At 48.7% G+C, this 27009-nt stretch overlaps 12 protein-coding genes across 12 annotated transcripts; 7 read left to right on the forward strand and 5 right to left on the reverse strand.

The window, feature by feature from the left end:
- Positions 1-255: 255 nt before the first annotated feature.
- Positions 256-1674, forward strand: BO79DRAFT_33205 (gamma-glutamylcyclotransferase). The gene is made up of 6 exons (XM_025689085.1): positions 256-492; positions 592-623; positions 714-763; positions 867-871; positions 942-1026; positions 1109-1674. The coding sequence occupies exons 1-6, from the start codon at positions 392-394 to the stop codon at positions 1640-1642; spliced, it is 807 nt and encodes a 268-aa protein (XP_025537701.1). The 5' UTR covers positions 256-391; the 3' UTR covers positions 1643-1674.
- On the reverse strand, positions 1658-3251 carry BO79DRAFT_209991 (RNA recognition motif domain-containing protein). Its single transcript, XM_025682712.1, has 5 exons — positions 2757-3251; positions 2623-2695; positions 2448-2554; positions 2286-2398; positions 1658-2193 (listed from the first exon to the last, which is right to left on the reverse strand). Exons 1-5 carry the CDS (start codon positions 2774-2776, stop codon positions 2153-2155), a joined length of 354 nt encoding a protein of 117 aa, XP_025537702.1. The 5' UTR covers positions 2777-3251; the 3' UTR covers positions 1658-2152.
- A 1196-nt stretch (positions 3252-4447) lies between these two features.
- BO79DRAFT_256810 (uncharacterized protein) lies at positions 4448-4772 on the forward strand (the record flags this gene model as incomplete). Its single annotated transcript, XM_025686222.1, has 2 exons — positions 4448-4671; positions 4742-4772. 2 exons carry the CDS (start codon positions 4448-4450, stop codon positions 4770-4772), a joined length of 255 nt encoding a protein of 84 aa, XP_025537703.1.
- Positions 4773-5690: 918 nt separating this feature from the next.
- BO79DRAFT_230078 (uncharacterized protein) lies at positions 5691-7859 on the forward strand (the record flags this gene model as incomplete). The annotated part of the gene is made up of 3 exons (XM_025684077.1): positions 5691-5817; positions 5879-6342; positions 6393-7859. The coding sequence occupies 3 exons, from the start codon at positions 5691-5693 to the stop codon at positions 7857-7859; spliced, it is 2058 nt and encodes a 685-aa protein (XP_025537704.1).
- A 2402-nt stretch (positions 7860-10261) lies between these two features.
- BO79DRAFT_230079 (uncharacterized protein) lies at positions 10262-10893 on the forward strand (the record flags this gene model as incomplete). The annotated part of the gene is made up of 2 exons (XM_025684078.1): positions 10262-10284; positions 10326-10893. The coding sequence occupies 2 exons, from the start codon at positions 10262-10264 to the stop codon at positions 10891-10893; spliced, it is 591 nt and encodes a 196-aa protein (XP_025537705.1).
- A 527-nt stretch (positions 10894-11420) lies between these two features.
- Positions 11421-11829, reverse strand: BO79DRAFT_152332 (uncharacterized protein; the record flags this gene model as incomplete). Its single annotated transcript, XM_025678687.1, has 2 exons — positions 11421-11524; positions 11607-11829. 2 exons carry the CDS (start codon positions 11827-11829, stop codon positions 11421-11423), a joined length of 327 nt encoding a protein of 108 aa, XP_025537706.1.
- Positions 11830-12750: 921 nt separating this feature from the next.
- Positions 12751-13735, forward strand: BO79DRAFT_256814 (translation initiation factor eIF2 subunit beta; the record flags this gene model as incomplete). The annotated part of the gene is made up of 3 exons (XM_025686223.1): positions 12751-12817; positions 12892-13506; positions 13569-13735. The coding sequence occupies 3 exons, from the start codon at positions 12751-12753 to the stop codon at positions 13733-13735; spliced, it is 849 nt and encodes a 282-aa protein (XP_025537707.1).
- A 370-nt stretch (positions 13736-14105) lies between these two features.
- Positions 14106-15896, reverse strand: BO79DRAFT_198081 (DUF124-domain-containing protein). Its single transcript, XM_025681315.1, has 5 exons — positions 15668-15896; positions 15593-15610; positions 15095-15535; positions 14685-15034; positions 14106-14611 (listed from the first exon to the last, which is right to left on the reverse strand). The coding sequence occupies exons 1-5, from the start codon at positions 15720-15722 to the stop codon at positions 14393-14395; spliced, it is 1083 nt and encodes a 360-aa protein (XP_025537708.1). The 5' UTR covers positions 15723-15896; the 3' UTR covers positions 14106-14392.
- Positions 15897-20653: 4757 nt separating this feature from the next.
- On the reverse strand, positions 20654-21993 carry BO79DRAFT_209996 (SH3 domain-containing protein). Its single transcript, XM_025682713.1, has 4 exons — positions 21799-21993; positions 21307-21703; positions 21030-21251; positions 20654-20931 (listed from the first exon to the last, which is right to left on the reverse strand). The coding sequence occupies exons 1-4, from the start codon at positions 21859-21861 to the stop codon at positions 20876-20878; spliced, it is 738 nt and encodes a 245-aa protein (XP_025537709.1). The 5' UTR covers positions 21862-21993; the 3' UTR covers positions 20654-20875.
- Positions 21994-22797: 804 nt separating this feature from the next.
- On the reverse strand, positions 22798-23568 carry BO79DRAFT_151970 (uncharacterized protein; the record flags this gene model as incomplete). Its single annotated transcript, XM_025678672.1, has 1 exon — positions 22798-23568. The coding sequence occupies one exon, from the start codon at positions 23566-23568 to the stop codon at positions 22798-22800; it is 771 nt and encodes a 256-aa protein (XP_025537710.1).
- Positions 23569-24438: 870 nt separating this feature from the next.
- mbf1 (multiprotein-bridging factor 1) lies at positions 24439-24986 on the forward strand (the record flags this gene model as incomplete). Its single annotated transcript, XM_025686224.1, has 2 exons — positions 24439-24594; positions 24678-24986. The coding sequence occupies 2 exons, from the start codon at positions 24439-24441 to the stop codon at positions 24984-24986; spliced, it is 465 nt and encodes a 154-aa protein (XP_025537711.1).
- Positions 24987-25804: 818 nt separating this feature from the next.
- On the forward strand, positions 25805-26975 carry BO79DRAFT_219381 (uncharacterized protein; the record flags this gene model as incomplete). Its single annotated transcript, XM_025683453.1, has 10 exons — positions 25805-25903; positions 25946-26095; positions 26132-26165; positions 26242-26253; positions 26317-26374; positions 26422-26433; positions 26491-26500; positions 26600-26635; positions 26763-26816; positions 26973-26975. 10 exons carry the CDS (start codon positions 25805-25807, stop codon positions 26973-26975), a joined length of 468 nt encoding a protein of 155 aa, XP_025537712.1.
- Between the last annotated feature and the right edge of the window lie 34 nt (positions 26976-27009).

A 27009-nucleotide genomic window follows, 5' to 3' on the forward strand; every position in this document is an offset into this window, starting at 1 on the left:
GTGGCAAACATCCTTTGGGCGCGGATCAGGTCAGGGGACTTCGCAAACAATGCAAACACGCAGAGGCCTTTCTTGCGACTATCTGGCTCAGTTGTTCGCCATTTGCAATCATAGACTGACAAATCTGGGGTGTTTGCTGCCTTCAAAAGCAGTCGTATTGTTTCTATTGCTTTCTTTAAAGAGCCTTTTCTTAGACAACTAAAAGTCAAAAGACCTTCCTCCCTATAAAACACCACTTCTTCCCCCCTACCCATCAATATATATCCAACACGCAAACTCGAATGAGGGGTAATATATAGTACCCCGCAGACCAGCCGAATTATCCACACCGACAAAGATCATCAGCCCAAAAGAACCATACCAAAAACTCACCCCAAATATAAGTTAAGCTATGGTGTCCAGCGAGGAAGCCGGACATCATCATGTCCTTTCATCCGAAAAGGGCTGGCGCGAAAACTTCCCCGACGGCGACCTCTGGGTGTTCGGCTACGGGTAAGCCTATCAGGTCCTTGAACGCGATTGGCGCGGTGATTATCCCATGACTGGGTGACGGTGGTGGCTGACCCTTTGTTCTTTTCTTGCTGCCAAAAGGAGCTTGATTTGGAAGCCTCCGCCGCATTTTGGTATGTTGATGTTGCTCTGGAGAGATAAGAGGGTCTTCGGGGACCTTGATTGATTCAGAGTGAATTGATTGTTAATTGTCGTTGTGGTAGATCAGCGTGTTCCCGGTTATATCAATGGCTATGTCCGACGGTTTTGGCAGGTATGTTGTTGACTATGTCATTGTCTATTTCTTGATGTTTGCTTGATTTGTCTGTGGATGATACCGATTGGTGATGATGCTAACTGAGTCATTTGAATCACAGGCTAGGTATGTCTGAATATGCTTTCAAGCTGCGAAAACCTATTGTTGCAGCACAATAGGCTAACACGCAGGACAGTAACGATCACCGCGGCACAAAAGAGAACCCCGGACGGGTATTAACAGTGATTGACCGGGAGTTCTGGGAAACTCTCGATGATCCGGTATGATTCCTTTGCTCCCTTCTGCGCCTGCACATATCCTGTTCCTCTGGTCAATTATCTCACAAACCACCCCTCTAAACAGCTAGCACACCATGAAACCTCCGCAACAGCTACAGTCTGGGGTGTAGCGTACCACATCCCTGCCAGCCACGCCAATGAAGTCCGACAATATCTTGACATTCGGGAAATCAATGGCTACTCCGACCATTACACGCCGTTCCACCCGGTCCTGACACCCCAGGGAGCTAGATCTACGGTCACCTCGGACTATCCCGCCACCCCCATCACCTGCATGGTTTACATCGGCCAGCCCAGCAATCCGCAATTTCTACGTGACCCCGCACAGCGTGAACAACAGGCGGTGGCCGAGGTGATTAGTCGCAGCGAGGGCAAAAGCGGGAAGAACGCAGAATACCTGTTCATGTTGGAGAAGGCGCTTGAGGGGCTTGGGTTCGGGAATGCTGAGATGCATGTCACCGATCTAGTGAAACGGGTTAAAGCGCTTCAGAACGAGGAAGAGGTGCGTAGGGAAGAGGAGCAGGCTGAACGGGACTTGGAAGAGTCGCTGCATCCATCGGCGCGGGAAGCACATGAACGGTTCCCGCCTGCTGAGTAGACATGTCTGAATAAGAATATAGAGAGATAGAGATGATGAGATTGGGATAGATCATGACTTGGACCTAGATTAATTCCAAATTCACGATAGAGCACTGATTGCTTTCGCTGGACCACTTTCCCATCGGCCTCAAATCAGGTGTTAACATAAGCCAGATTACATACATGTCAACCATGACCCGAGTAAACGACGTCAGAAACAATTGATTTAAAGCCACGCGATGCGAAACCATATCAAACCACGAGAGAGATGTCATTATCGCAATGAACTGGCGTGAGAGGGGAAAACAATAACGGAAAGAAACAAGAGATAGGGGTCGTTTCGTCGTAAGTCACCATCATAAAAGCTGGGTAGCATGCGCCCGGGGTTTTATCCCAAACTTTATGTCCGAAGGGACTAACAGCAGCTGACATGCGAGAAAGAGGGAAAAAATCGTGAAAAGAAATGAAGAATAGGACAAGAGACCGGTCCGTAGTAAGCCATCGGCAATGCTATAATAGCTTGCGCAGCTTACTCTGCAGCCTCAGGCTCCTGCTGCTGGGAACGCCAGCCTGCTTTTTATTAGCTACAATATGTAATTTGGAGGGGAAAAAGAGGGCCTTGATGCCAGTGCCCCCTAGGGAGATAGAAGAGAAAAACTCACCGCCGCCGTTGTAGCCACGGTTGTAGCCACCGCGTCCGTGGAAACCACCACCACCACCCATGCGCGGTCTCGACTCCGAGGCTTTGTCGACACGGATGACACGGCCGTCGAATCTGAAATTTGTCAGTGTTTGGAAATGAAACATCTAGAGGTCTTGCTTACTCCTGGTTGTTCATGGCGTTCATGGCAGCGTCGGCCTCAGCATCAGAGGCGAAGCGGACGAATCCGAATCCACGGCTGCGGTGGGTGTCATGGTCCTTGACGACAATCTGAGTTTGGTCAGTACGAGCATAATGATGGAGAACTTTCATTGCTCCGCGAGACATGGATGACCAACGGCTTCTTCGATTGTTCCATATTGCGAGAATCCCTCACGGAGGGTATCGTCAGTGGTGTGCCAGGCAAGGCCGCTGATTTTGGTCAGTATGCTATTGGGGCCGGGTGGCCAGAAAGGAAAAAGAATTGACAGACCCGATAAAGAGCTTAGACATTTTTATTGAGGTTTCCTACAACGGAGCTGGAAACTATTCTGGTAGTAAGCACCTGCGGAATGAGGATGTCACAGCGAAAAATGAGGGGTTGGATGCGATGGTTTCTTTGACAAAGTAGTCACGTCGAACTTTGAGAAAATCTCACAAAAGCCGACCAAAGAAGAGACCTAAGAATGTAGACGGAGGAAGAAAAAGCAAAAAGAAGTGGGAGAGAGAGAGAGGATGAAGGGGAATGGTTTTAAGAGAGACGACAGCAGACCCTGGAGGGTCCTCTCCACGACGGAGATTCAGTGAGACCGTTGCAAGTGACTCCACCAAGCATGAAACTAAAACATACTGCCAAGGGAAAGACGAAGAGAAAGAAGAGACTGACCTACCTGATTTGTGAGTGGTGCTTGGAATTTGAGTAAGGGATGGAGGGGTAGTTGTAAACTAAGGAAGCAGTTCTGCAGAACCGGGACCAGGAATGGGGGGGGGGAGTTTTAGGGGGGATTTAGTTTTGTAGGAACCGGTGAGAATGACGAAGAAGAAGAAAACGCGGCTGGCAAAGCGGGGGGGAAAAACGAAAAAAAAAAGAGAGGGAAGAAGGGAAGAGGGAAGAGCCTGCCTGGCGTGCTCGAGGCTCTAAGGGAAGGGAAGAGAGAGCATCAGGGCTGTTTGTCTTAATAATGCAAACCAGCGATGGGATTGGAGACGCTAAAGACTCATGCCCGGCGCACCTCCGTTCCCCTCCTCTCTTGGAAAATTATTGGAAAATTGGGGAGAAAACGATGAGATGTCCGCCGGTGGCTGTAGCCGTTGCACTGGGATCACATTTCTCCGTAGATTCCGGTGGGTGGAAATTTACTTCAAGTTGGTTTGGCGACCTTCCAGCAAGGCGCTTGGAACTACTTACTGTCTACTCTACTTGGATGGCGGACGATGCTGAGCCTGCTTTTGAGGATGCGAGAACCGGAAACCAGGCCGGCACTGAAAGGGAGCTAGGTAAGGACTAGAGATCGGCTAGGTCTCTATGCATGGCGTCGAAGCTCAAGGACACAACGGGTGTCAATTTGCAGCTCCCGTTGACCGACGAAGAACTACTCATGTCCCCGGATCCTCGTCGTAGGGCTGTTTAAGATGCCGGACATGGTCTATCTTTCGCTGCACGGACGCTGCTGTTCAACCAACCCAGCAGCTTGTATTGCTGGCATTTGAAGTTGTAACTTACACATGCCGGGAGCATAGACTGGCACTCGTCTGGTACCTGCCAGCTATCTATCTAGCTTATCTGACAGGCCCGGGTCTTCACTACTAAGCAATTCCCGGGTAGAAGTATTCACTGGACGAAGCATTCTAGCTACTGGTGGGGCCAGACCTGCACCGTGCTTCTTTCTATTCACCACACACTCTCATAGCCACCTCCCTCAATTGCTCTCCACTGGCTTCTTTATTGACCATCAGAATCTGTTTTGGGATTTGATGGGCTGCATGCTTTTCAGCTGCACTCAGGAGTTTGAATTTTCTCAGCAAGTGCGAGCAGCGCATGGACTATGTCCAACCCCCAAGTATGAAGGTAGTGTTACCTTCTACCTTTTCTTCCTCTACCGTCAACCTTGTTTTTTCTTCCTCACTCACGGTGCTTCATCCTTCACCCTGAGAACTGCCTCGATATTCTAGGGCCTCATCAGGATGGGTGACATCACTATTGAATACAGTGTGAATATCGATCAAGATGGCCGCGCAGTGGTCAAGAACCCTATAGGTGCTTACGATAATGTACCACATTCAGGATGGCAGCCATCTGTCGATAAACGGACATCCGAGATCAAGAAATGTGCCAGAAATGCCCGCGCGCACAAGATGAGCATAACAGAAACAGCCCCTGACGACGGCGTGGCGGTGACAGGTGTTGTGTAGGACAACAGGGTATTGGCTAAAAGAATGGTAGCCTTGCGTATCAACTAACCGCTGCTCGCTCTGCAGCAATCAATGCAGCATCTCTCGGGTGAACTGAGGCAATCGGAAATTACTGTGACCATGAAACATCATGGTCTACAGCTGACCAGGCAAAACCACAAACTCCGAGGAATCCCTTGAAGGATGTACTGCCGACCTCAAGGACTGCTAAATCTCATTATGCTGACAGCCTTCCCTTGAAATGCCTTTCCTGCGCAGTATTGAATCCTATACGCAACACGTTTGAGACTCCATGCTCCCATCGATATTGTCGAAGGTACACAACAAGCTAATCGACGAAGACCCCCTTTATTGAAGGCCCAATTTCATCTCCCTATTGCTGCTGCATGTCTATCCCTTTGACTTTGCTTCTTAGATAGCTGGCAATAACCGGAGGGAAAACGAATGGAGCGGCAGGATATCACTTGCCATTTCCCCAGGCACAGCATGTAATAGACCCCCGTTTTGCAAGGGTACTTCTCAGAGTACGAGATATACCTCTAGCGGAGATACAGCAAAAATCTGTCTTGTGTTGCTGAAGAGTATAGCGCCGTTGATCGGGATTGGAAAGTCCCCAACCATCTTGATACTCCCGAGATATCACTGTTATGTGTTGAAGACAAAAGTGAAGTGAAAAATGGGGAGATACGATGTGACAACCTAGTAGGAGACTTAATACCGCGAATAGAAATACAGATATCCTCAATGGTCTCATTGAAAAACACATGTTTTACCCGTCTCGGATTCTCCTTCCCAGCTTAGCTCTATATTACACTGACTCAGTAGTCAAGTGGTCATGTTCGGCAACCGCGACATCATCTGAAGCAACAGTGACGCTAAGCGTTGGTCGCGATGTGGTCGGGGAGCTCCTGCCCACCCACCCATCCACCCACCCACACACACACGTTCCACAACTCTCACTACATATCCCCTCGAATCACTGACCACAGCTCTATCTCTGACCAGCTTACACAACATGGCTCAAGTTGGTTCTAATCCGCTACGGCACTCCGATCTCTATAACAGAGTGCAGGACTGGATAACTAAATCAGATGCCGCGCACAATAGCCACGAACCACGATATACAAGCTCTCTACGCCACCGTATGTCCCGTTCATCGTTATACGTATCTGAGGCCATATGTGCATCTCTGACAACTTGCAGCTCCTTCCTATTACCTACAACCAGTGTCTTATGCCTTCGACAAAGATAGATACGAAGAAATAAAGAAAATGAACGCGGAACCTGAGAACATGCCAGCAAGTTTTGCTGAGCGGCAGCCAGGTTGGCTTGGCTGGGAGAATTATTATGCTGAAAGAGGAGGTGTCACTGTGTGTTATCCCTCTGTGCGACAACTACAGCAGGCTCGTGTGGGCCAGATGACTTCACTCGAGCCAACAGGATCCCAACAGCCAATTGCATCGTCAACAGCGATTGATCCGGCAACGTCTTCACACTCCAAAGAAAGGGGACGTCACGGATATGAGCGGCAGCCTCGACACAGAACTAAGAATGGCCGATACGACTACAAGGTTCAGGATAAGAAGATCAGCGAACGCCCTCGTTCGAAGAAGAGGACATTCAACGACACCTTTCATGCTCCCAACGTGCCCTGTGATCGTCTGACTGTAAGTGACATGCTACCGGGCCCTGTATGAGATTGCTAACACCATCACAGTTGAGCCAAAGGCGTACAAGCGGAATTTTCAAAAGAGGAAAGGCATCATCTCCTATCAGAACCCGCAGCCGCGATCCCTCGCTAGGGTTCTTTGAGGTAGATACGATCGTGAACACAGATACCATGAGAGCCAGCGCTGGCTCTGGTTTCTCTGAAAGCGACTTCCTTACAAAAGGAAGAACCAATAACGCTACCCAGATTGGCTCGTTCTATGGACATCTCGAAGATGACTGTTATTCAATCTCATCAGGGACCATCTCGGACACTGCCTCTACAGTCGCCTTCTATTGCTCACGAGAATTGGCAGAAGCAGACCACATTGTCACCGAGTCCATGGACATGAATGCCACTTCAGAACCTGCTACAGATAGTTACGTGCCTGCTTGTGGTAACTCGTCAAGTAGAAATTCTGAGGTGCATCTCGAAGAGAATCCATACCCCCACTTGAATATTCAATATATCATTGATGACACAAGCATAGGTGAGGGCCAACACTGCTCCACTAGGCTTCAAGATGGTGTCTCACAGAAGTGCAAGCATCCATTTGACGTCATGAGGTCAAATGAGGTCGCAGAAAAGCCTTCTGATGAAGACAAAGCGGGTGGCCAAAATAGTAAGGAACGAGGAACAGACGAGGTTATTGCTACAGCTCGTGTGCACGATAATACAATCAACCAGTCTGCCTTGCCCAATGCCAGCAAGTGTCGGCAGCCAACCTTGGAGCCTCGCAGCAGAACCGTAGCTGATACTGAAGAATTTGACTATGAAGGAGTAATGGGTGCCAAGCTCCGAGGAACAATCACACCAAGCTACAATCAACTCCATTGGTCCCCATATCATGGCGGCAGTAGAAAGATGTCCTTGATGTCCGATGTCGGCATTTGTGGCGAGAACTCGCAGGGTCATCAAAGTCAAATTAGACAGACCATCGAGGAGCCAGATTATGAGAGCGTGGACTTCACAGCTGTTCCTGAAGCCAATGACTGCTGCTCAGAGGTGGCCAGTTTGATTGACCTGGAGGAGTGGGAGACAGCATCTATCATTGTTGATATGGATACAGAGCTTGACACCCAGGTCTTGAGTATGCCGACCTCGAGCGCAGCCAATTGCAATAACACACAAGAAATTCGGAAACGACTGGAGGCCACACAGCTTTGCGCAAGCATTCAGGGAGAAAAGCCGCACCGTTTGTGGGAGGCCAGGCTTGAGAAACCTTCCACTGCTTTTTGTTCTACCGACAGCATGCGGGACACCCCTTCAGCTGTCAAAGAAAGCCAGATGAGGGGCGCAAGTCAGCTGTCAGTTCATGATGAATCAATAGAATCAGAAGCCAGGACCACTTTCCGTCCGGGACCCTGGCTGGAGTCGCTGTCACGACGAAGGGGTGGAGCCATTGGGATAGGAAATGGCCGCTTGGACCCCACTGATGGGCTTGGGACATTTTGGCAGCAAAGAATGGGTTACTGATAGATAGCTGTTGGGGGCCGTTATTGCTCACTTGCTTTATTGGGCGATTTTGCTTTGTTATTGCTGACTACTCGACACGATGATGTTTTTCATGTATACTAAATGTTGCAGATCCTCCAGGATACACAATATACCCCTTTGCTGTTGCTCATCCAGCATGCCGAGACTTGGCCGGCCCCGGTAGCACAGATGGGTGCCAGATCGATTGACCATGCAATAATTGAGAGACGATAATTAATCCGGCTGGCCTCGTAGGCAGGCGCAGCAACCCTTACGACGCCTGAATGAATTGCGATCGACAACGTAGCGGCCGACATTTGCTTTTTCGGCCGCAGTAGCGTGGGATAGTAGTCGTACACAATCAAGAAACTCAATAATGGGGCTTCCCTTGTGACAGTTGAGTAGTTAGTAGTCCCGACAGTATGGTTGCTTTGTTTGAACCCCTGACTTGTATCACCTCGTGTCTATCATCGTCAACTTAGGGATCCCCGACACACTGGTTCTGTTATACCTGACATGCAGGGATGGAGCAGTTAGCGTATATTAGACCAGTCAGTCAGCTAGCAAGCCTTTAAAATAGGCAACGAAAACAACGTAGGCAGAAGAGAGCAGGCATTACTACGGAGTACTAGTCCTACTACTACGTAGTAGGTATTGGGGTGACTGGGATGAGGATCCTGCCGTGTGTTGTCTTGCCCTACTGTACTTAATACACCCTACTACTACTAATACTATTTAGGCCTACTAAGCAGGGTATAATATATGCAATGTAACGTCGTTAGATGGAGAAATTGGATTGGATTGGATTGATCTATCCATCACGCTACGGAACCATTCCCCCGGGTCCGCCCTTTTCCTTTTTTTCTTTCCCATGAAAGACGGTATAGATAGTAAGTACCTACCTACTAACCATAGGAGTAAGAGTTATATATGTATGAGGTTCTGGATTCGGTATGGATTGGCTTTAACTATGGCTGTTAGTTACTAGTGGGATCTAGTTCTGCTGTCATTGATACCTGACGGGGTTTGATGGTGTTTTAGTCTCGGGGACTGGGCATCAAGGCGTTGATTGATTGATTGATTGAGTGATTGGGTTTCGGGGTGATCACGATCATGATCATGATGATGCTAGTGATCTACTCTTGGGTAGGCGTGTGCACTTCGTCAAGTGGTTCACAAGTAGGGTGCTCTGCTTACCATGTAGAATGCTTTTACTCGTTGAAACGAAATTAGAAGTAGTAGATCACTGTAGATGATGATGATAACACGAGAGAAAGGCAATCGACTCGAACTTCGATCGATCTAAAACCCATCAATGACACAGACCAGACCAGGCAAGTCGCCGAAGTGTGCACAGCCCACGAGAGAGAGAGAAAGAGATCAGACCACGCCCAGCATACGAAAGGTTTAGTATCTAGTACATGCATTAGCCCAGCAGCAGCAAATCAACCCAACCAACCCCAAGTAGAAACACCGGCGCTGACGATCCCGGACCCGACGATCTGGCACTGGCGCATGGGAAGAAAAAAAAATGCAATGTAACAACGTTCCCCTTTCCCCGTCATCCATCATCCCCCCTGATTAACCAGGCTAGCTGCGGGAAACCGTTAGTTTTGTTTTTTTGTGCGTGTGTGAAGCCCGAGGGAATGGGTTACCTTTCAAGACATACATGCATGTGGCAGATAGTTAGTTAGATGGTGCGGTTGCTGATAAGGGTGTAGTACTTCATGATGTGTGGTTGCACATACCATACATATCCCCTTTTTCCCATCATTCCTCTATCTATCATGCTCCTCTGCGCTAGTGCCCATCACCGTTAGTTTTCTATTTCCGGTTCAAGGTGGTACTGCTGCTGCTGGCGATGAAGCTGTGGTGCGTTTCTTTTCTTTTCTTTTTTTCATATGTTTGGTTGCAGATCAGGGTTTGGATTGCGTGGCGTGGATGGGCAGGGCACACAGACAGGCGAGATGGGCTGTGTTTTGCTTGAGGGGTATGTGATACTTCTACAATTAGTTACTGTGAGGGGTAATCTTTTCAGTTGCATTAGCGCAGAAGATGTTTGAGCGTTGCCTTTGCCTTACCTTTACCTTGCAGTAGGCTGATCCGGGCTGTTGGGTCTTTTTTTTGTGTGTGTCTGGTTTGGTCTGTGGGGGTCTAGATGAGAGGAAGAGGGGAGGTGACGAATGTGCGTGAGTGAGTGAATGGTGGGAGGTTATGCGCTAGAAGGGGGGTGTACTACTACTACTACTAGTATATAAGATGTGTTTGCTAACCGCTTGTATGGGCATTGAGTGTTTTGTAACTGTGTTAGTTTTCACTATATATCTACTGCTGCATTTCAATTCACAGACTCATCTACATATATTCTATCATAAAGCCTTATCGAGCAAAGAATCATCATCATGTCTTCCAACCGATTGACTGAGCACAACCTCTTCATCCACGATCAAACCATCGTCAATCAAGTGCGTCTATGACCCTTCACCACCATTATATAACGTCTCTGACAAGTATCCAGGACTCCAAACAAATCCAAGACAATACCCAAAAGCAGAACCAGATACCATCCTGGCTCACAACACTCATATCCTCCGAACGAATGCACAAGCTCAACGCCCAGTTGGCTCTCAACATCTCCAGCAATCATACTGCCAATCCCACAAAAGACACAGACATCGACATCGATGCAGACATCCAACACATCACCAACGTCCTCTCATCACTCCCACCCCACGACCCTATCTTCTCCCGCTTCAAGCTGCTGGAAGATATCCTCAGTACACAAACACACAACCGCCAGGAGCACGATGACTCAAACCCTATCCCTCTAGAACGCTTCCTCACCCCCGGACACAGTGATCCGTACTATATTGTGGAGAGGGCGCTAGAGGAGCTAGGCGTTCCGTTTGGGGGCCTGGAGAGTGGTGAGGTCAGAAGAAACGTGGCGAGTGCGAATGTTGATGCTGCGAGGGAGGCTGCGATGGGGATGGGGGCGAATAGTGTGTGTGAAGGGAGGGTGGGTAGGACTATCTAGGTGGCTGGTTGGTTGGTTGGTCATGACTGGGTCAGGCGAACTGGTTTCGTTTCGTTTGTTATGTGGTTAGGGGATATGGCTTGCGCGGGCGAGTTAGGGTTTGTTACTCTGGGTAGATGGGTTTCTTTGCATGCGTACATGTACTCTGGGAGTATATAAATGATTGAATGAGATATACTTTGCTTTGCTGCGTGATACATTTGAATGGTAGTAGTATTACTAGATGTCAATGTATCTGTTGATAGTATTTGGAATTGGGTATATTATACTAAGGAAAGTCAGATCATGCATGTAGTATGCATGGTATGCTATGCCATCACCACCACCACCACCACCACCACCATTCATCAATCAGTCAATGAGTAGTCTCTGAAGAAAGTATAGAACAAAGCAAAGCAAATATGTAAATAACACCAAAACCAACAAAAAAACTCAACAAATCTACCCCCACTTTCATAAAACACGAACCCATACTCCTCTTCCCAACAAGAGGGGAAAGAAAGAAAGAAAGAACGAAAGAAAGATGCTTATATCGGAGCCATTGCCTCCACAGCTCCCGTCCCCTTGAACACTCCAGGTTTGGTAACCACGACTTCAACCGGGTACTTCCATTCCATGAATCTGGTCCAGCCTGTGCAACGATAGATCATTAGCATATGGTCTTCACATTATCCCTCCCACACCAAAACCAGAGAAAGTAGGGGTATACATACTCCAATAAGCACACTTCCTACCCAAGTACTTCCCCACAAAAGGCACCAGCACCATCGTCAACAACAACTCTAATTGCTCGATGCTTTCGCGCCATTCTTCTTCGGCGTCCGAGTAGTCCGAGTCGAGGGAGTCGAGGTCCGAAGCGGAGGTAGATTCGGATGGGAGGGAAGCGACGTCGTCATCTGAGGCGGAGGAGTAGTGTTTGTCTTGGGAGGAGACCATGAAGGCGGAGGTGCTGAGGGAAGCGGAGGGGGAGGGGGAGGCCATCTTTCTTGGTTCTGGTTGGATGCGATGGTATACTTGAAGATTGTGTTGTATGCTAGAGAAGGAGAAGAGAGTAATCAAGCAGGGCCTGCCACTGCCTGACGAATGTTATGGCATAAATAAATATAATCAATCAACGAGGATGAAGCTATACACAGACAGACACTAGCTAGTTCGGTGAACCTAGTTATGGTCTGATGTAATCCAGGGGAGAGACACCGACAGACAGAGATCTCACGTGCCAGGATCACAATACCGGACGGTAATGGCAATACAAACTTGACTCATTATAGTCACGTGTCAGGAGCCCGCGATAACAGCGATTCTTCGCCATCGAGTCAGCGCAACAACCAAACTTCGAGATTCAACCAGCTCAAACCGCAATCTCTAGAGCAATTTCCGTCATCTCTCGCGAACCCAACAAACAATCTACTGGAATATATTGTCCTGGTGGGAAGTTGAGAAACGCTCATTCTCTCCGATAATCAAAAAACGGCCAGCCCAAATATGGCGGAGACTGTACGTCACACCCCCGTTTTCCCTTTACCGATCGGTTTCCCTCCCACATTTTCTTCATCACATTTCGCCGTGGGACCATCTCGACTCCCTCCGCTTTTGCTTTCTTGAAGCACCACCTCAACCCCCGTGTTCTTTTCCCTCTATATACCCATTACCTGTTGTGCAACGCTCGGACGCGATTTTTGCGAATCGAGCTTCACACTGGTTGACCTTTCTTTAGTGTGTTCCAGCGCTTCTTTTTTTGGGTTTTCTATTTCGCCCCTCCCGCTAACGTGTGTTTGGGCTGGTCCGGATTAGCAGGTTGAATCCGCTCCCCAAAAACAACGCAAGTCCGTCGCATTCAGTGAAGGTGCTGTCATTATGGATACCAACGGCGAAGTGACGGAGGCTGCTCCGGTTGTTGAGAAGCCGGTCGCTGAGACTGAGGGTATATCTATCTTTCTTCCCTTATCCTCTCGTGGATATCAAATTTGATATTGACCTCTACATTTTAACCCACAGACAAGGCCGTCGACGAAGTTACCGAACTCTTCAAGGGTCTTTCGAAAAAGAAGAAGAGCAAGAAGCCCAAGGACACCGAGGGCGGTGATGACGAGACCCCCGCCGCCGACGGCGAGTTCGACCCCTCCGCTCTGAAGAAGAAGAAGAAGAAGCCGAAGAAGGTCGACGCCGGTGATTTCGAGGCCAAGCTCGCCGAGGCCGGTGTTGCAGAGAAGGACGGTGCCGTCGCCGAGGAGAAGGAAGAGGTCGTCCCCGAGGGAGACCACGAAGCTGGAACCGGTATCTGGGCTCACGACGCCGCGCAACCCATCCCCTACTCGCTGCTTGTGTCCCGATTCTTCTCCCTCATTCAGAGCCACCACCCCGATCTGTTGTCCAGCGGTACCAAGTCGTATAAGATCCCGCCGCCCCAGTGTCTGCGTGAAGGTAACCGTCGTACGATTTTCGCCAACATTGCCGATATCTGCAAGCGCATGAAGCGGTCCGATGATCATGTTATGCAGTTCTTGTTCGCCGAATTGGGTACCAGTGGTAGTGTCGACGGTAGCCGTCGTCTGGTTATCAAGGGTCGTTTCCAGCAGAAGCAGATTGAGAACGTCTTGAGAAGATACATCGGTATGTTCAACAGCCTGGTGTTATAAGGTCATTATAAGCGTATTGATACTAACATTTTACAGTCGAATACGTCACCTGCAAGACCTGCCGCAGTCCCGACACCGAGCTCAACAAGGGTGAGAACCGTCTATACTTCGTCACCTGCAACTCTTGCGGTTCTCGTCGTTCCGTCGCCGCCATCAAGACTGGTTTCCGTGGACAGGTCGGCCGCAGAAAGAGACAGGGTTAAATGGGATAATGGAATTTTTGTCAAAGGGGGAGAAGTATCCATGGAGGAAGCTACTACCATGGTGTCTTCGGTGGTATCTTCTGGCGCGGTTATGATTTGTTTCCCCCGCCTTTTTCGTATACAAAGACTTCTTCTTTCTTTTTTTTTCTTATCCTTTTTGCATTCCATCTCTTATGTGAACATGTGGATGATGAACGTTGTGTGATCAATCGATCCATTCTTGGCTTTCGATGGTTCGGTTTCAGGGTGCAAGGGATTAAAAAAAAGGGAAGAGGCGAGAGAGACGAAGTGAAGATTTCTTAGCATGGCATGATAGGTAAATGGATTGGTATGACCTTACTCCGATTTCACGTATTCTGGCGATATGGCAGATGAAGCAGAAATTGTGCTGTACTTTGCTCAGCCTTGAAAAAGCGGTCGAGCCTGCCAGAGTCATGAAAAGCTACCCAAAAGAAGTGACAGAAGATATCCAATTTTGTGACTATGCAAGATGGACTTCGTAGAAAGCACAGGAGTAGATACAAATACGTGTCAGGTATATAGCAGAGGAAGTATATCAAGCCAAAGCAGCCAGAAGAACCAAAGAATGCCAAAAATTGCCAAAAAGTATGATACTAGCGATCATGATGAGCTCAACAGATCACCACGTCTGCGTCTTTAGTTTTTAGCAAGACTAGTGCCCAGATGGGCAACGAAGGAGGACACATTGCGTGTTTGCATGAAAACAGTGCCAGGACCTGTAAACCTACATGCAAGTCCCTCACCAGCACTCCAGTTAGAGATAATACCACCGGAAGCAACTCGTTCAATCTTGTAGCGGCAGTTCCAGGCCACCAGATGGCCGTTGTTCACGTAGTACGTTTCATCATCGGCGAGCTGAGAGTTCCGTTAGTTAGGCTTCATCCGTTGGGTGTTCATGAGGGGCATGTGCACAGGGCTAATCGCATACCTCTTTCTTGACAATCGCCCCGAAGCTCTGCATCCACACCAGACCGGAGCCGCTGAAGTTAAAGACAATGAAACCTTCACCAGAGAATACACCCTTCATGAGACCCTGGGTCTTGAATTCAATCTTGACGCCTGTCGTGCAGGCAAGGAATGCGTCTTTGCCAACTGTCCAATCTCTTGTACCGTCGACGCGGAGAACAGTAACATCTCCAAGAATGGAGGGAGCAATCAGAAGCTCTCCAGGACCGGTGTATGTTGACCGGGCCAACTGCCCTCCTGCAAGGGCTTTCATCCATCCGAATGAGAGCGAGCCTCTGAGGGACATGGAGGGGGACATTGCGATCATGACGCCTGCCGTATGTGAATGTATTAGTATTCTGTGTAGTCAATGATGAGGTTAGGTTGGCTCACCCGGTCTCGCCTGTATGGGGCATCCCACTGCTAACTGGATGGTCAAGAGTGTGTTCGTGTCCCGGTGACTGACCCTGTAGCTGCCACCGTTGAATGTCCCTACATCGTCCGCATAGGTTGACATGGCTCCTACAAAGTTTTTCGGAGCAATTCTACTCGCAAGAGTCGCATCTGTCTGCGCTCGTGTGAGACCTGGTCCTTGTAATGGTGCTTGTTGAGCTTCTGCGGAACTGAATATGGCCGAGTTGGCAGTAAACGACTGTCCGTTCTCAGCTACATAGTTCGCCTTCTCATTGATCGGTGGGGCCGATGGGCTTGTCGACGAGATTGGTGAAACATCGGCCTTTTCCTCGTTTGAAGATATAGGCTGTTGTGGAGGTGGAGGAAAACTAAGATTCGGGGGAGGAAAGCTTGGAGCGGCTTGGGGTGGTGGTTGATATGCTGAGGACTTGTTAGCTGGGAACTCAGGTAGAAGATCTAGTATTTGAAATAACATACCATTGCCATTCGGCGGAGCTATATAATGGGCAGATTAGCATTCAATGGCGATGGTGCGTAGTGCGGGGAACTTACGAGGGAAGGAAGGAGCTTGGCTTGGAGGAGGCGGATACACAACTTGCTCGGACATGATTGCTCAGAGTCAATCACTATTGTTGGCCGAGAAGATAGTTTGTTCTGAGACTAATGTGTGGGGTAAGATGTTGTATGGAGAGATATGGAAGTGCTTATGAGCTCTCAGGCACGGCTGATAGGGATACGGTACGCTCGCAAGTCGGAGCACTGGATAATGAAAGGAAGAAAAAACAAAACAGGAAGGAATTGGTCCCAAGTGGAAGCAGAGACATCTTGTTTAAATTGTCTGACATTATGCGACTCCAAGAAAATGAGGAGGTGAACCGGGATGAGCTGTGGCCGCCGACCAAGCAGAGCTACTGCATGGTGATCGACGAGGGCGCTTAGAGAACGCCTCTGATAGCCCTGATGTGTGACGCCCACCGATAGTCCACCCGTGCTAGCAAACATCATTGGTTGGCACTTTAGCGCTCGGGAGAACGCCAAACTCCAATCTCAGAGCCCAGATAGAATCATTCGTGTCTAGATGACACTGGGATTGTGGAGCGTGTTCGAAATGAGGGGAACCAGCAGACGAGGAGGGGACTGGTTGTTGATCCTCTCCATACCCAGCGTCCTCAATGCACGTGCTGTAGTATAGCAGTATCCCCTCTCACACTTCGGAGACAGGGCCAATAGTTATCATAATTTTGCGGTCATAGGAACTGATACAGCTCCCTTTATAAAGAGGTCCTTGTAGTATACACGTAAGCCGACTATGACCTTCCATCCGACGCTAGGGTCTAGTGTGCGCTTCCAGGAGTGCCACGATATCTAAGCGTTCGCTTTCTCTAGCCTCGTCAAAAGCGGTCATACCACTATTGTTCACTCGGTGGATGTTGGCTTTGTTATCGAGTAACAGACGAATGACTTCTTCGGATGCAAATGAGCGCACTGCTAGCATCAACGGCGTATAGCCACAAGCATCCGCAGAGTTGACATTTGCTCCATGTTCCAGGAGAAGCTCGACCATCTCTTCATTATTATCAATTGCAGCGTAGGTTAGAGGCGTTCTCCCATCTCCTGCGGGGCTCTCGATATCTCCGCCCTTTTCAATGAGCAATCGTGTGATAGCCAGTTGATTGTGTCGGACGGCAAGATGGAGAGCACTAAACCCTTGCAAGTCTTTGTGCTCAATGTTTGCCAAATACTGCAGAAGCACATGAACCATCGGTTCATCTCCGTGACTCGAAGATATACCCAGGGGTGTTATGCCATTGGACTTCATGCCCAGGTTTGCATTTGCACCGTTGGCGAGCAGTTTCTTTGCTGCCTCTAGTTCCTGATTGCCAACAGCCTCATGGAGCGCCGTATATCCCTCATACTCTTGGTTGTTGATGTCTGCTCCATGTCGTCGTAGTGCTTGTATCGCTGCATCCGAACCGCATCTTGCGGCGAAAACAAAGGCCTTTTGCGTCATTGCCCCATAAAGCTTGCCAACCTCAGCCCACCTGAATAATATCCAATGACCGAGGGCTTCCTGTGCGTTTTGTAAAGCCCATTCGAGGCAAAGCTGGTCCTCCTCACCAGGTACCTGCCTTTCAAACACAATATCCATGCCGTGCGTCAGCCAACCTAGAATTGTTTCCTCGGCGCATTTTCGCTTCTCTTGGTCATCGTCGCAGACTGCCACTTGTAAGTCCAAGAATGCATAATTCCCTAGAGGTTCCAATTGCATCTTTATAGAGTGTCTATCGGTCTTGTTATCGGCAATATGCCATACAATCCAACCAAGCTGTCGAGAGAATTTGATCCACCAGGCCTTCTGGCGCTGGGACTTCATCCAGTCTGTAGGCCGAGAACTTCTTATACCGCTTGAAAACCTCAATCTTGGATCATCTTGTAGCAGAGAAAGTATGATGTCGAGCGCCTCTCTTCGAACAGTGTCCTCGTTGTGTGTGATCGCACGCTGGCAGAGGTAGCCAAATTCATAAACGGAGCGTTCGAACTCCTCTCCATAAGAGCGTTCGCAGAGCCAGCGAGCAATAGAGAAAGCTTCCGCCCAATTATCGTTAGAGACGAGTCTTTCAATCTGCGCTCTCACGCGGTGCGAGTCTGCAGCAAGCTCTGGTAGAAGCTTCCGAGCTTTCAGAACCGGAACGATGCATAGCAGGGCGTCTTCTCTTGAGCCAAGCTCTCCGGACTCGAAACAGGCGACTAGCTCGTCGAGACGACTGCTGTATGAGATATAGCTGTTTTGTGAGCCTGGGCGCACATCCACATCGCCTCCAATCGTTTCAAAGTCTTGCAGACCGCTTCTGAGGAAATGGATGTAAATGTCCTGAGCAGCCATGGTCTCGAGATTGTTCTGCGTTTTCACAACGAGGATTTCCTTGCTTCCGGGGTTTTTGTCTGAGTAAAGCCCGAAGAGTTCACTACCAAATGACACGGTCTTTGACGAAACCATCCTGGCTTCCGTATGGCGGTAAATCCACTTATGAAAATAAAGGTCGGTTTCTTCTGCCATAGCCTCAGATTTGGTCAACCCAACCGCGCGATCAAGCCCAATCTGAAGCCATTTCGAATTCGACTTCAGCAGCGACCATGTCCACAGTCCTAGAATTGCCTCGAGCTCGGACTCATCAACCTTCCACAACAAGGTATCTTCTGATCTGTGGAGCTTGATGGTGTAGGTTTCCAGTGCAGGATTGAAAACGCCTTTGTTGAGAGACTGACAGGTGAGCATGAGATCGAAGCTAACAGTATCACCAGTGATATTCTTCCAGCCTGATAACAAGTTCATTGTTCTTTCTATCGTGTCCGCCAGTTTTTGAGCTCTCTCCCTGATTGGAAGGCCATCCCAAGCTAAGCTGGACTCTTTGTCGGGGTTGGACGTAAGGCGGGCTAGTTGAGCCCTTGTCGTTATAAGCTTCGTTCCAAGGCCGGGTGTCTGACTTGGAGTTTGTGTTGATGCAGCTGCTGACGAGGTTGTCGACTGAGCTCGAGATCTATGTGGCGCACTCGAGACTAAACCAAACGACCTGACTTGTTCAAGATGAAACACAAAGCAGTCAAGTTCTTGCTCGTTATAGGACACAAGATGGCGCTCTTCAGCCGTTAGGCGGTTCTCGTCCGATCCGGACCTCTTGGTCCGAAGGCAGGCTCTGACGATGGACATTAGGAGAGTAGCGCCCATTTCTGCTAAGACCACAGAGGCATGTAGCCCACGAATACCGACAAATTGGGTGACAAACCCAATAAGCGTAATAATCACAGTAAACACGAGAATTGGCCCTTTGCCGAAAATTCCAGGGCTTCTGACTGATTTTATATACACTAGGTCTTCAGTCGCCTTGGAATTAGGTCCCTCGCTAACGCCTAGAAAAGCTCCGAAGACCTGGTCACCAACATCCTGGCCGCCGGGCTGCAACCAGTAGATCTTGCTGGGCATTGCAGGTCGAATGTAGCATTCGGTGGATGAGCGCTCGATGATGAAAGCGCACAGGAACATTCCGATGCAAAGAAAGACAGACCCAAGGGAGAACAGCGGGAAAGCATAGCTTACGACAAGACTTCCGTCTTTTTTGAACTGTACCGGGAAGAGGTACGCAGTTATTGCAGCGTATACAATGACCCCTGACATAGTCTGTCAATATAGGCCAATGGCAATACCAAAGACATGTCACGTCAACTCACCAACTTGCAGACCTAGCCCCAAAACAGCAGCAGCATAGAACCAGCCTTGGCTGCTCTTCTCAATTCCCTTGTTCAAGGACAGATTCGGGATATCGAGCTCGGGCAAGTATTCCTTCTCATCGAGAATCCAACTTCCTTTGCCCGCCAACCAAGCACCCTCACGGAGGGCATCGCGGAGAGTTCCTATCCGGTAGGAGCGCTCCTTTGTCTGAGGATCTGTCTCCTCCCAGGCAATAACCTCTAGTAGTCGAGGTCTTCCGAATACCCTAGAGATTCCTCCATTATTAAACATCTCTGCGGTTGTCTCGGACACGCATGACAAGAGTTCATTTTCAGCTTCACCAGGGCCCTCTTGAGCCCGCCCTATGAAAGCGCGGAGAGACGAGTTTCCGCAAACACGAATGACGGAAACCACAGCTGTCAGAATACCCAATGGGGCCACAGAGAAGAGGAAATTATCTAAGATGCTGGTGGATTCAGATAAGAACTGCTTGCTCAGTCGCTCACCAAAAAGGGATATAAGAGGCGCCTAGAATTAGACTATCATTAAACTCGTCTTCCAAAAATGTGTGAGAAAGGCAACATACCAAGTCTGTAGCAAGGTCATCTGCAAAATCATCCCAGCCGGTGGCCAAAGCACCGGGAAGTAATGATAGTATAGTAATAAGCGACAGATGCCACACCATGGTGAGGCACGCGGTATGACAGAGAGTCTGACAGAAAAAATTGAGATTTTCTCCTAAAACATCGACGGAAAATAGGATATAGCTGAATCAAATACATCTGCTATATTTACCAACATCCCACCCTCCAGGATAGCTGCAGCTCAGCCTTGTCGCCTGTTCACAGCCCCGCGCGGACTCGATCGAAACACCAGCTCATCTTGCATTCGGCGGTTCAAGCTGTCTTTGAATCGCTGTCCAACAAATCACAGTTGGTAATTAAATATAACGCTATATAGCTAAACGCCCTTGTTATGCATAAGGATTGTAGGCCGTCTATGAGTGGACACATTGTTGTGGCGTACCATAATCGTCAGCGCTAACAAGAGTCGATCGTCGTTTCTCATGCCGGGGGTAGGGCAGGTTGACTCGCCTTTAGAGGCTTAGCCGTGTTAAGGCACAGTAAAAGTGAGCGAAGCTTAAGCGCCGACATTTTGAAGATTGTAACAATAATGGAACTGAATGCGGGAATGAGTCGAGGTCTAGAGTGAATCTTGAATGGCAAAGACTACGGGAGCGGTAAACCCGCAATCAAGGACAGATACATAATGAGCAACCTCTGTCCGTAGTTGGAAAGACACATCCCAGTTACTTCTATGACTAGAATAATTTCACCATTAACCCAAGTAGTCTGCGACGCGCTATCCCAACTAATCCGAACTCAATGGTTTTGCCGAATAATGATGAAATCAACCACCAACGCCTTTCCCATGAGCAAATGAGGGTGTGCGAAAGAAACATCAAAGGGCGCCTCTCCGGCCTGCACTTGAATAAGAACTAAAAAGCGAATAGAGTTCGACTAGCCACGCATCTAAAAGATGCTGTTGACAATGTTCGAACCGACGGTAGCACCGGCACCGAAGATAGCTAGGTGTGATTGTCAGTAAGAATGATTGTAAGAAAGGAGACGTCCGTGGCGCATCAATCCAATATGTCAAAGCGCGCGCGCATTGCTTGAAACGTACCGGCATTGCCCATCTTCTTGCCAAACTTCTTGCCCTGCTCCTCAAACTTGGACTTCTTGCCCTCTTCACCCGGAGGCGCCGAGCCACTCTGGCTGACTTCCAGCGGCATGTTTCCATAGTTTGTCGGGGGAGGAGACGAAACGGCCTTGTCATTCAGCACGTTCACGTAGCTCCGAGGGAAGATACCCTCAAGGTTGGTGCGCTCATTACGACCACGCCACCCTATAACCAGCGGTTAGCAAGGGAGATTGCACACAAAGGGTATCGGCAGCCCTACAGTCGGCATTCATGTGTTCTAAGACTTGAATACGATCGTTTGGCTGGAGAGCCAAGTCTCCGGGATCCGTCGGAGTGTAGGCATAGAGCGCCGAAGCGATAGACAGTACCGGTGGAGCTTGGGGATAAGCAGGTGGCGGAACAGGCGGGGTTGAGTACTGTTGCGGAGGAGGCTGTTGATAAGTGGCCTTCTCGTTCAAGGCAGTGTTTGCAAACTGGTTCGTAGGAGGAGAGTACGGGGCAGGGGGCTGCTGGGCGACGACAGGTGGTTGTTGCACTGGTGGCTGCTGCTGAGGCACGGGGGCTCTGCTGCGTTCATCGTCCCTCGGTAGTTGCGATAGAATGGATGAGAGCTGTTGCGGAGTAATGACTGATGCATCTGCGAGAAACTCGAGCTCCTAGTGGATCGAAGGATGTCAGCAAGGTGCATCATTGAAGATCAGCTCGAGCAACTCCGTTTACTGAGCGATGCTGACAGGGGAGGGCATCCTACCGATCGGACGTTGCGGAGCGACCGGTTGGTCATAGCCGAGAAGAAGTCGGACTGGGACGCCATGCTCATAAGGTGGATAGAAAGTAAAAGCACACAACAAGAAGGTATCAGGCTTTGCAGATATGCAGATCAAACGAAGACAGTGAAAGACAGGGTTGAAAGAATGAGACAGAGAGACGGCTGGGATGGAGGGAGTGGACGGAGGCAATCGATAATGAATGAATAATAATAATGTAACGGCATGGCAGGCCCGCCAGTTGGTTCTCCTTCTACGTACTTGCTAGTCAGTTGGTACCTGAGGCCCCCAGTTCCGGGGGTGGGTTGCCTGCCGCTAATTGGCTCCGAGAATTTAGTCGGTCTTGTCATTTCAGGCATCACCATATCACAGGCGCCCTTTTGAGACATTGGTCCCTGAACGGGTTTCGTTTGAAGAATCCACATTGTCTTATTTTCCAGAGTGTGATCGGAGCTTATACTAACACTGCATGTCTGGTGTATCTAACAGCAAGCAGAGAATTTGATCCTTACGAATCTTTTGCCACAGACATTCTCCGGCTATCCGGGACTATTACCTAGGAATGAACAAGACACCTGTCGCTAACTACAACACTTTGAAACCCTACTCCTAATAAGGGGTGGCTCATTTAAGTGGGACTCGAAATCTCTAGCTTATTCCTATTGACATATTGTCGTACTCGTTTGTGCATGATGTCAAGGAACCCGAACTGCATTGCTGATTCTCAGAAAGTCTCCTTACGAAACATACTATGCTCTACGAGACTGGAATGAATTGCCCAAATTATTCCGTTCTGAAATATAAGCGCATATACTCAAGTATCTACTGAATTTAGAGACCGTTCTTATGACGCCTGGGCGCCTTTGATAAACAAAGCAACTTGAACTCAACTAAATCGATGCTGGCAGCGCTGCAGCAAGCAACAGAATGACAAATAAAAACAAGCAAGGCGTAATGTCCTTCAAGCAGCCCGTTCCTCTCTTTTAATTGTCTCCAACGTATGAGCTGCGAAAGTATCCTGCAATCTTCGATGCCAGTTCGGGATCAAGGGCTTTGAGGCGTGAGTCTGGTCGGTAGAATCCTCGATAACGCATACAGCAACCACATTCAGCGGTACAGTGGCCATGGAATCCAATCATCTCCTTCTGATCACCCTCAGGCAAGAGATAGTGACGGAGAGGTCTCTCACAGCATCTACATCTGCGACCGCAACAGCCACCAAGCGAGGCGCACATGAGCTTGTCTTCCTCCCATGCCAAAGTTTGGCCCTCTTCATTTCTGTGTTGCTGAAGGAAGTCAAATTCATCGATGATAGGACCAGATGGCTTGTCAAGGGTCAACGCTTTCCATGCCTTCTGGCACCGGTAGTAATGCTCTTCTGCAAGGGAGACTTGACGTTTCGGATCCGAGGGCCCCGGGACATGCTGGAAGGGATTTTCTGGCTCAATACTATGTCTGTATCTTACCCTTTCCAGGCAGTTGATTCGCTGCAGGAGAGCGAACTCGAGTTCCTCGTTCTCCTTGTAGCGCTTGATCCAGTCTTTCTGGATGTTACACTTGCTGGGCCTGTGCTTCTCATATAATCTTGCCCTATCGTAGAGACGGCGTCTGAGATTGTAGCGTTCGTCTTTGACCACCCGGAGCCAGATAGGTCTGAGTATTTCTGACATTAGATCAAAGGGTCTGTGGATAGATTCTTTCAGTATCAGCGACGCGTGTGACTCGTAAGTCGGGGAGAGCTTGTGGGTTGCCATTTTGATGGCGTCCTCTGCTATTCGTTGCTCTTCGTTGATTGTGCTTCCAAAGTTAACTGTAGACTCGAGAATTTTTTCCTGCCAGACACTGTTGTTTACGTATACTGACGTAGTAGATACAGCGTCAGGATGAGAACATTTTGTGTGGTCGACCACAGAATCATGCTTCATTGGTATAATGGTTAGGGTAAATAAGGATAGGGATGTTCTATGTCCTCACAGACCATCTATATCGGCAAACGTCAATAGAACTGGACATATTGATGTGAACAAATGCTATCAATTAAGAGCACTGTACTGCCGTTGCAATTACCTCGCCTCACCTCAGACCTATACTCATTACTATACAAGACGCAACTCTACTTCCCGATATAGTAATCCGCCATGGAACCAGCACAAGAATCCCGGCCAAATAACATCGCCCCAAGCAAACATATTTCTAATCAGCACTAAGCACAAAGGTAACAACTCACTCCCCAATCAATAATCCCAGATAACCGACTCACTCTGACTCACCACAAACAAATTCCCAAGCAAAGAAAAGCAAAGGCTAGCCCAGAACCTCAGCCAACAATCGGGCAACGTACGGGGAAAGATTGGCCGATCCATGATGTCAGCAGCCCTAACCTAAACCAGACTAGCGCATACCGCCCCTCTGACTCCGCCATCCCAGGGCTCGAGAAGCTTCCGTGGCGTCGATATAAATTCAGCGGGCCTTGAACATCCCTCCTTACGACACACCTCACGCGATCGCACTCGACACTCACACACCGCCACCCTCACATCCTCCACCCACACCACACCCCTTAATCAACTCACCATCACCTCTAGAATCTCCATCTTATCACCAACTTCGCATCCATCTTCAAAATGAGCGACTGGGACTCTGTTACGCGCATTGGAGCCAGACACACTGGTGGCCCTGCCACCCGCGAGACCGTCGTCAAGGGTAAGAGCGCCTTGAACGCCGCCCAGCGCCAGGGTCTCGTTATCGGTACCGAGAAGAAGTATGCCACTGGTAACTCTGTAAGTATACCACTTAATTTACCCCTCGTTTGGGTTCAGGAAGCAATGAAAGAGGGGTAGCCAGGCTAACACAGAGATAACAGGCCGGACGCTCCGGTGCCCCCGAAGGCCAGCACCTGACCAAGGTCGACCGCAGCGACGACATCGTCAAGCCCAAGACCGTTGGCTACCAGGTGGCGGATGCGATCAAGAAGCGCCGAAACGAGGAAGGTTACAAGATGACTCAGAAGGAACTCGCCACTAAGTGCAACACCACCATCACTGTTGTCCAGGACTTCGAGCGCGGTACTGCTACTCCGGACCAGAAGGTCCTCAGTGCCATGGAGCGCGTGCTGAACGTCAAGCTGAGGGGTACGGGCATCGGACAGGAGAAGTTCCCTAAGAAGAAGTAAATTGATCGGGGGTGAGCCCGCGGCTTTTTCTTGGGGGAATGGAGAGTGAAAAATTGTTGATTGATTGAACGGTGCTTTTCTTCATCACCCTTTTTTTACTCTTTCGACGGCTTTTTCTTACGGTTTTTATTTGGTCATGCCCCGGGTTTACTTACGACCTTTTTTCTTTTTTCTTTTTCGAGAAACTTTTTCGGATGTTACGTTATGAATGAGATCCCATGATTCTTTACTTCTTTATCCCCCCAATCCACCGCTGTTTGTGGTTCTGCTGGTCGGAAGAGCGCTGGCCTGATATTCATTCTATGAGGGAAGTGTGATATGTGATCTTTGGGGAAGATGAAAAGAGAAAGAAAAGATCATACATATTGATAGAAATGTGCATTTTGCGGGTATTCGTGTCCCTAGAGAGTATCTTTTGAATACTCGAAAGATAGAACATTGAGTTGCACGTTGAGCACGGATCGATAGTCTTGCAATAGACAAAAACAAGTGGCGAAGATACTACAGAGTCGCCCGGAACTGATTTCCATAATCATCTATAATTATTCGACGAATGCCATCCAGTACTGACTCAGTTAGTATGTGACTAGCCTCAAATGAAGTGAGGAATGAAATAAACAATTGTATTAAACAAACCTACGCAAAACAGATCAGAATCCCTTACGCAATTCGGATCTTCACATTTCTATGTAAAAGTTATAAATCTTGCTAAAGCCAGCCAGTCGAATTTGAATTTCACCAACACGCTCTACTAAAGCTTGGATTGAACTCAGCTTCCCTCAGATTGAACTCTATCTATCTCACTTTCATCCTTTGACATGCGCTTTGCATTTGTCTTCGGTGCCATCGGCACCCTCATTTTGCTTCCTCTCAGCCACTGTCAGCCGCTTGGTCCTAGCTGCAGTCAACTACAAGAGGTTGACTCCAAGCTTGACAGCTTTTAACACGCTGCTGATCAGGTTCCCCCCAATGACGAAAACATCTTTCGCAATGAGAGACTAGATGGCATGCGCAACTCTATCGAATCCTCGAGCGATCTGATACACCAAAAGGAAGATGAGGAATGCGACAACTCTGACAAGTCCGACGATTTACTTGATTCTACTCTGGTATGTTGCATGATGCATCTTTTGATATGTATTCAGTCAACTGACATCCGTCCTCTAGAGCACTCTGTCGGTAAGTAGGAGGCACACTTGAAGTCCTTCGCTGGGTTGAGAAGCGTTCTGTATTAACCACTTCGACCCCATTTCAGGTATTGTAGGCTGTGAGTAAGCATATAAAACCCATTACTGTTTCGATTTTAGGCTGACTATGTGTTTTTTGTCAGGGCTAAAGCTGGAACTGGTAGACAAGCGACCGCCTAAGGTTTGCCTACTGCTCTTTCGGTATGTTATATGCTCTATCAAGATATATGAGCTGACATATCCTATAGATCTAGTGGTAGGTTTGTTTGAGGTTTTGGCTGAGACAAGCAGTACTACTTGTCGCGTTCATCTTCCAGGCCCTTTTGGGTATGTGTGAACCGAGTATTCAATGTGTACTAGGTTTGGCATTCACATTTTTGTGATACCTTATCTTGTTGTCGAGGTTCTACTTTGTATTCATGATAGGGCATCGCGATTACGTTTTCTGTTCAGTTATCCAGTGTCAGTCCTCCCTAAGGTGCTTCCTAAGTATCAACTGTTGCGTTCTCGCGATAGTTGGTGTCATTGTATCAGAGGCATGATAATGCTACACTGCCAGAAATCGAGGGTCTTAGCCGTGTTGTGATAGGCAGTTACAACGTTGGGGTATGATGGCTTTGACCTCAGCGACACGGGTGACATCGTGGGTACTAGTTGTTCGTCCAGATAAGGCTTTTCTGCACAACATGATATCAGAGTACAATACAGCCTTTTCCATATAGGATCATGGCGCATGTTGACCTTTAGGATTCGAAAATACACCGTACTTATCATATACTATGGCTACTATATATTATAGTAAGAAATACGGCTCAGGGCGGCTCTGTACATCTAGA

The sequence above is a fragment of the Aspergillus costaricaensis genome (genome assembly GCF_003184835.1).
Source record: "Aspergillus costaricaensis CBS 115574 unplaced genomic scaffold BO79scaffold_23, whole genome shotgun sequence".
Classification (NCBI taxonomy): Eukaryota; Fungi; Ascomycota; class Eurotiomycetes; order Eurotiales; family Aspergillaceae; genus Aspergillus; species Aspergillus costaricensis.

Bases quoted from the DNA above. Each gene is read 5' to 3' on its own strand.
- BO79DRAFT_33205 (XM_025689085.1), top strand. From the start codon at position 392: ATGGTGTCCAGCGAGGAAGCCGGACATCATCATGTCCTTTCATCCGAA. The intron at 493-591 runs GTAAGCCTATCA...TGCTGCCAAAAG, and splicing joins CTCTGGGTGTTCGGCTACGG to GAGCTTGATTTGGAAGCCTC. The intron at 624-713 runs GTATGTTGATGT...TCGTTGTGGTAG, and splicing joins GAAGCCTCCGCCGCATTTTG to ATCAGCGTGTTCCCGGTTAT.
- BO79DRAFT_209991 (XM_025682712.1), bottom strand. From the start codon at position 2,776: ATGTCTAAGCTCTTTATCGG. The intron at 2,696-2,756 runs GTCTGTCAATTC...GACCAAAATCAG, and splicing joins ATGTCTAAGCTCTTTATCGG to CGGCCTTGCCTGGCACACCA. The intron at 2,555-2,622 runs GTTGGTCATCCA...GACCAAACTCAG, and splicing joins ATGGAACAATCGAAGAAGCC to ATTGTCGTCAAGGACCATGA.
- BO79DRAFT_198081 (XM_025681315.1), bottom strand. From the start codon at position 15,722: ATGTCCGAGCAAGTTGTGTATCCGCCTCCTCCAAGCCAAGCTCCTTCC. The intron at 15,035-15,094 runs GTGAGCCAACCT...CACATACGGCAG, and splicing joins CCCCATACAGGCGAGACCGG to GCGTCATGATCGCAATGTCC. The intron at 14,612-14,684 runs GTATGCGATTAG...CGGAACTCTCAG, and splicing joins GGGCGATTGTCAAGAAAGAG to CTCGCCGATGATGAAACGTA.
- BO79DRAFT_209996 (XM_025682713.1), bottom strand. From the start codon at position 21,861: ATGGCGTCCCAGTCCGACTTCTTCTCGGCTATGACCAACCGGTCGCTC. The intron at 21,704-21,798 runs GTAGGATGCCCT...TCGATCCACTAG, and splicing joins CGCTCCGCAACGTCCGATCG to GAGCTCGAGTTTCTCGCAGA. The intron at 20,932-21,029 runs GTACGTTTCAAG...AATCACACCTAG, and splicing joins CAAGAAGATGGGCAATGCCG to CTATCTTCGGTGCCGGTGCT.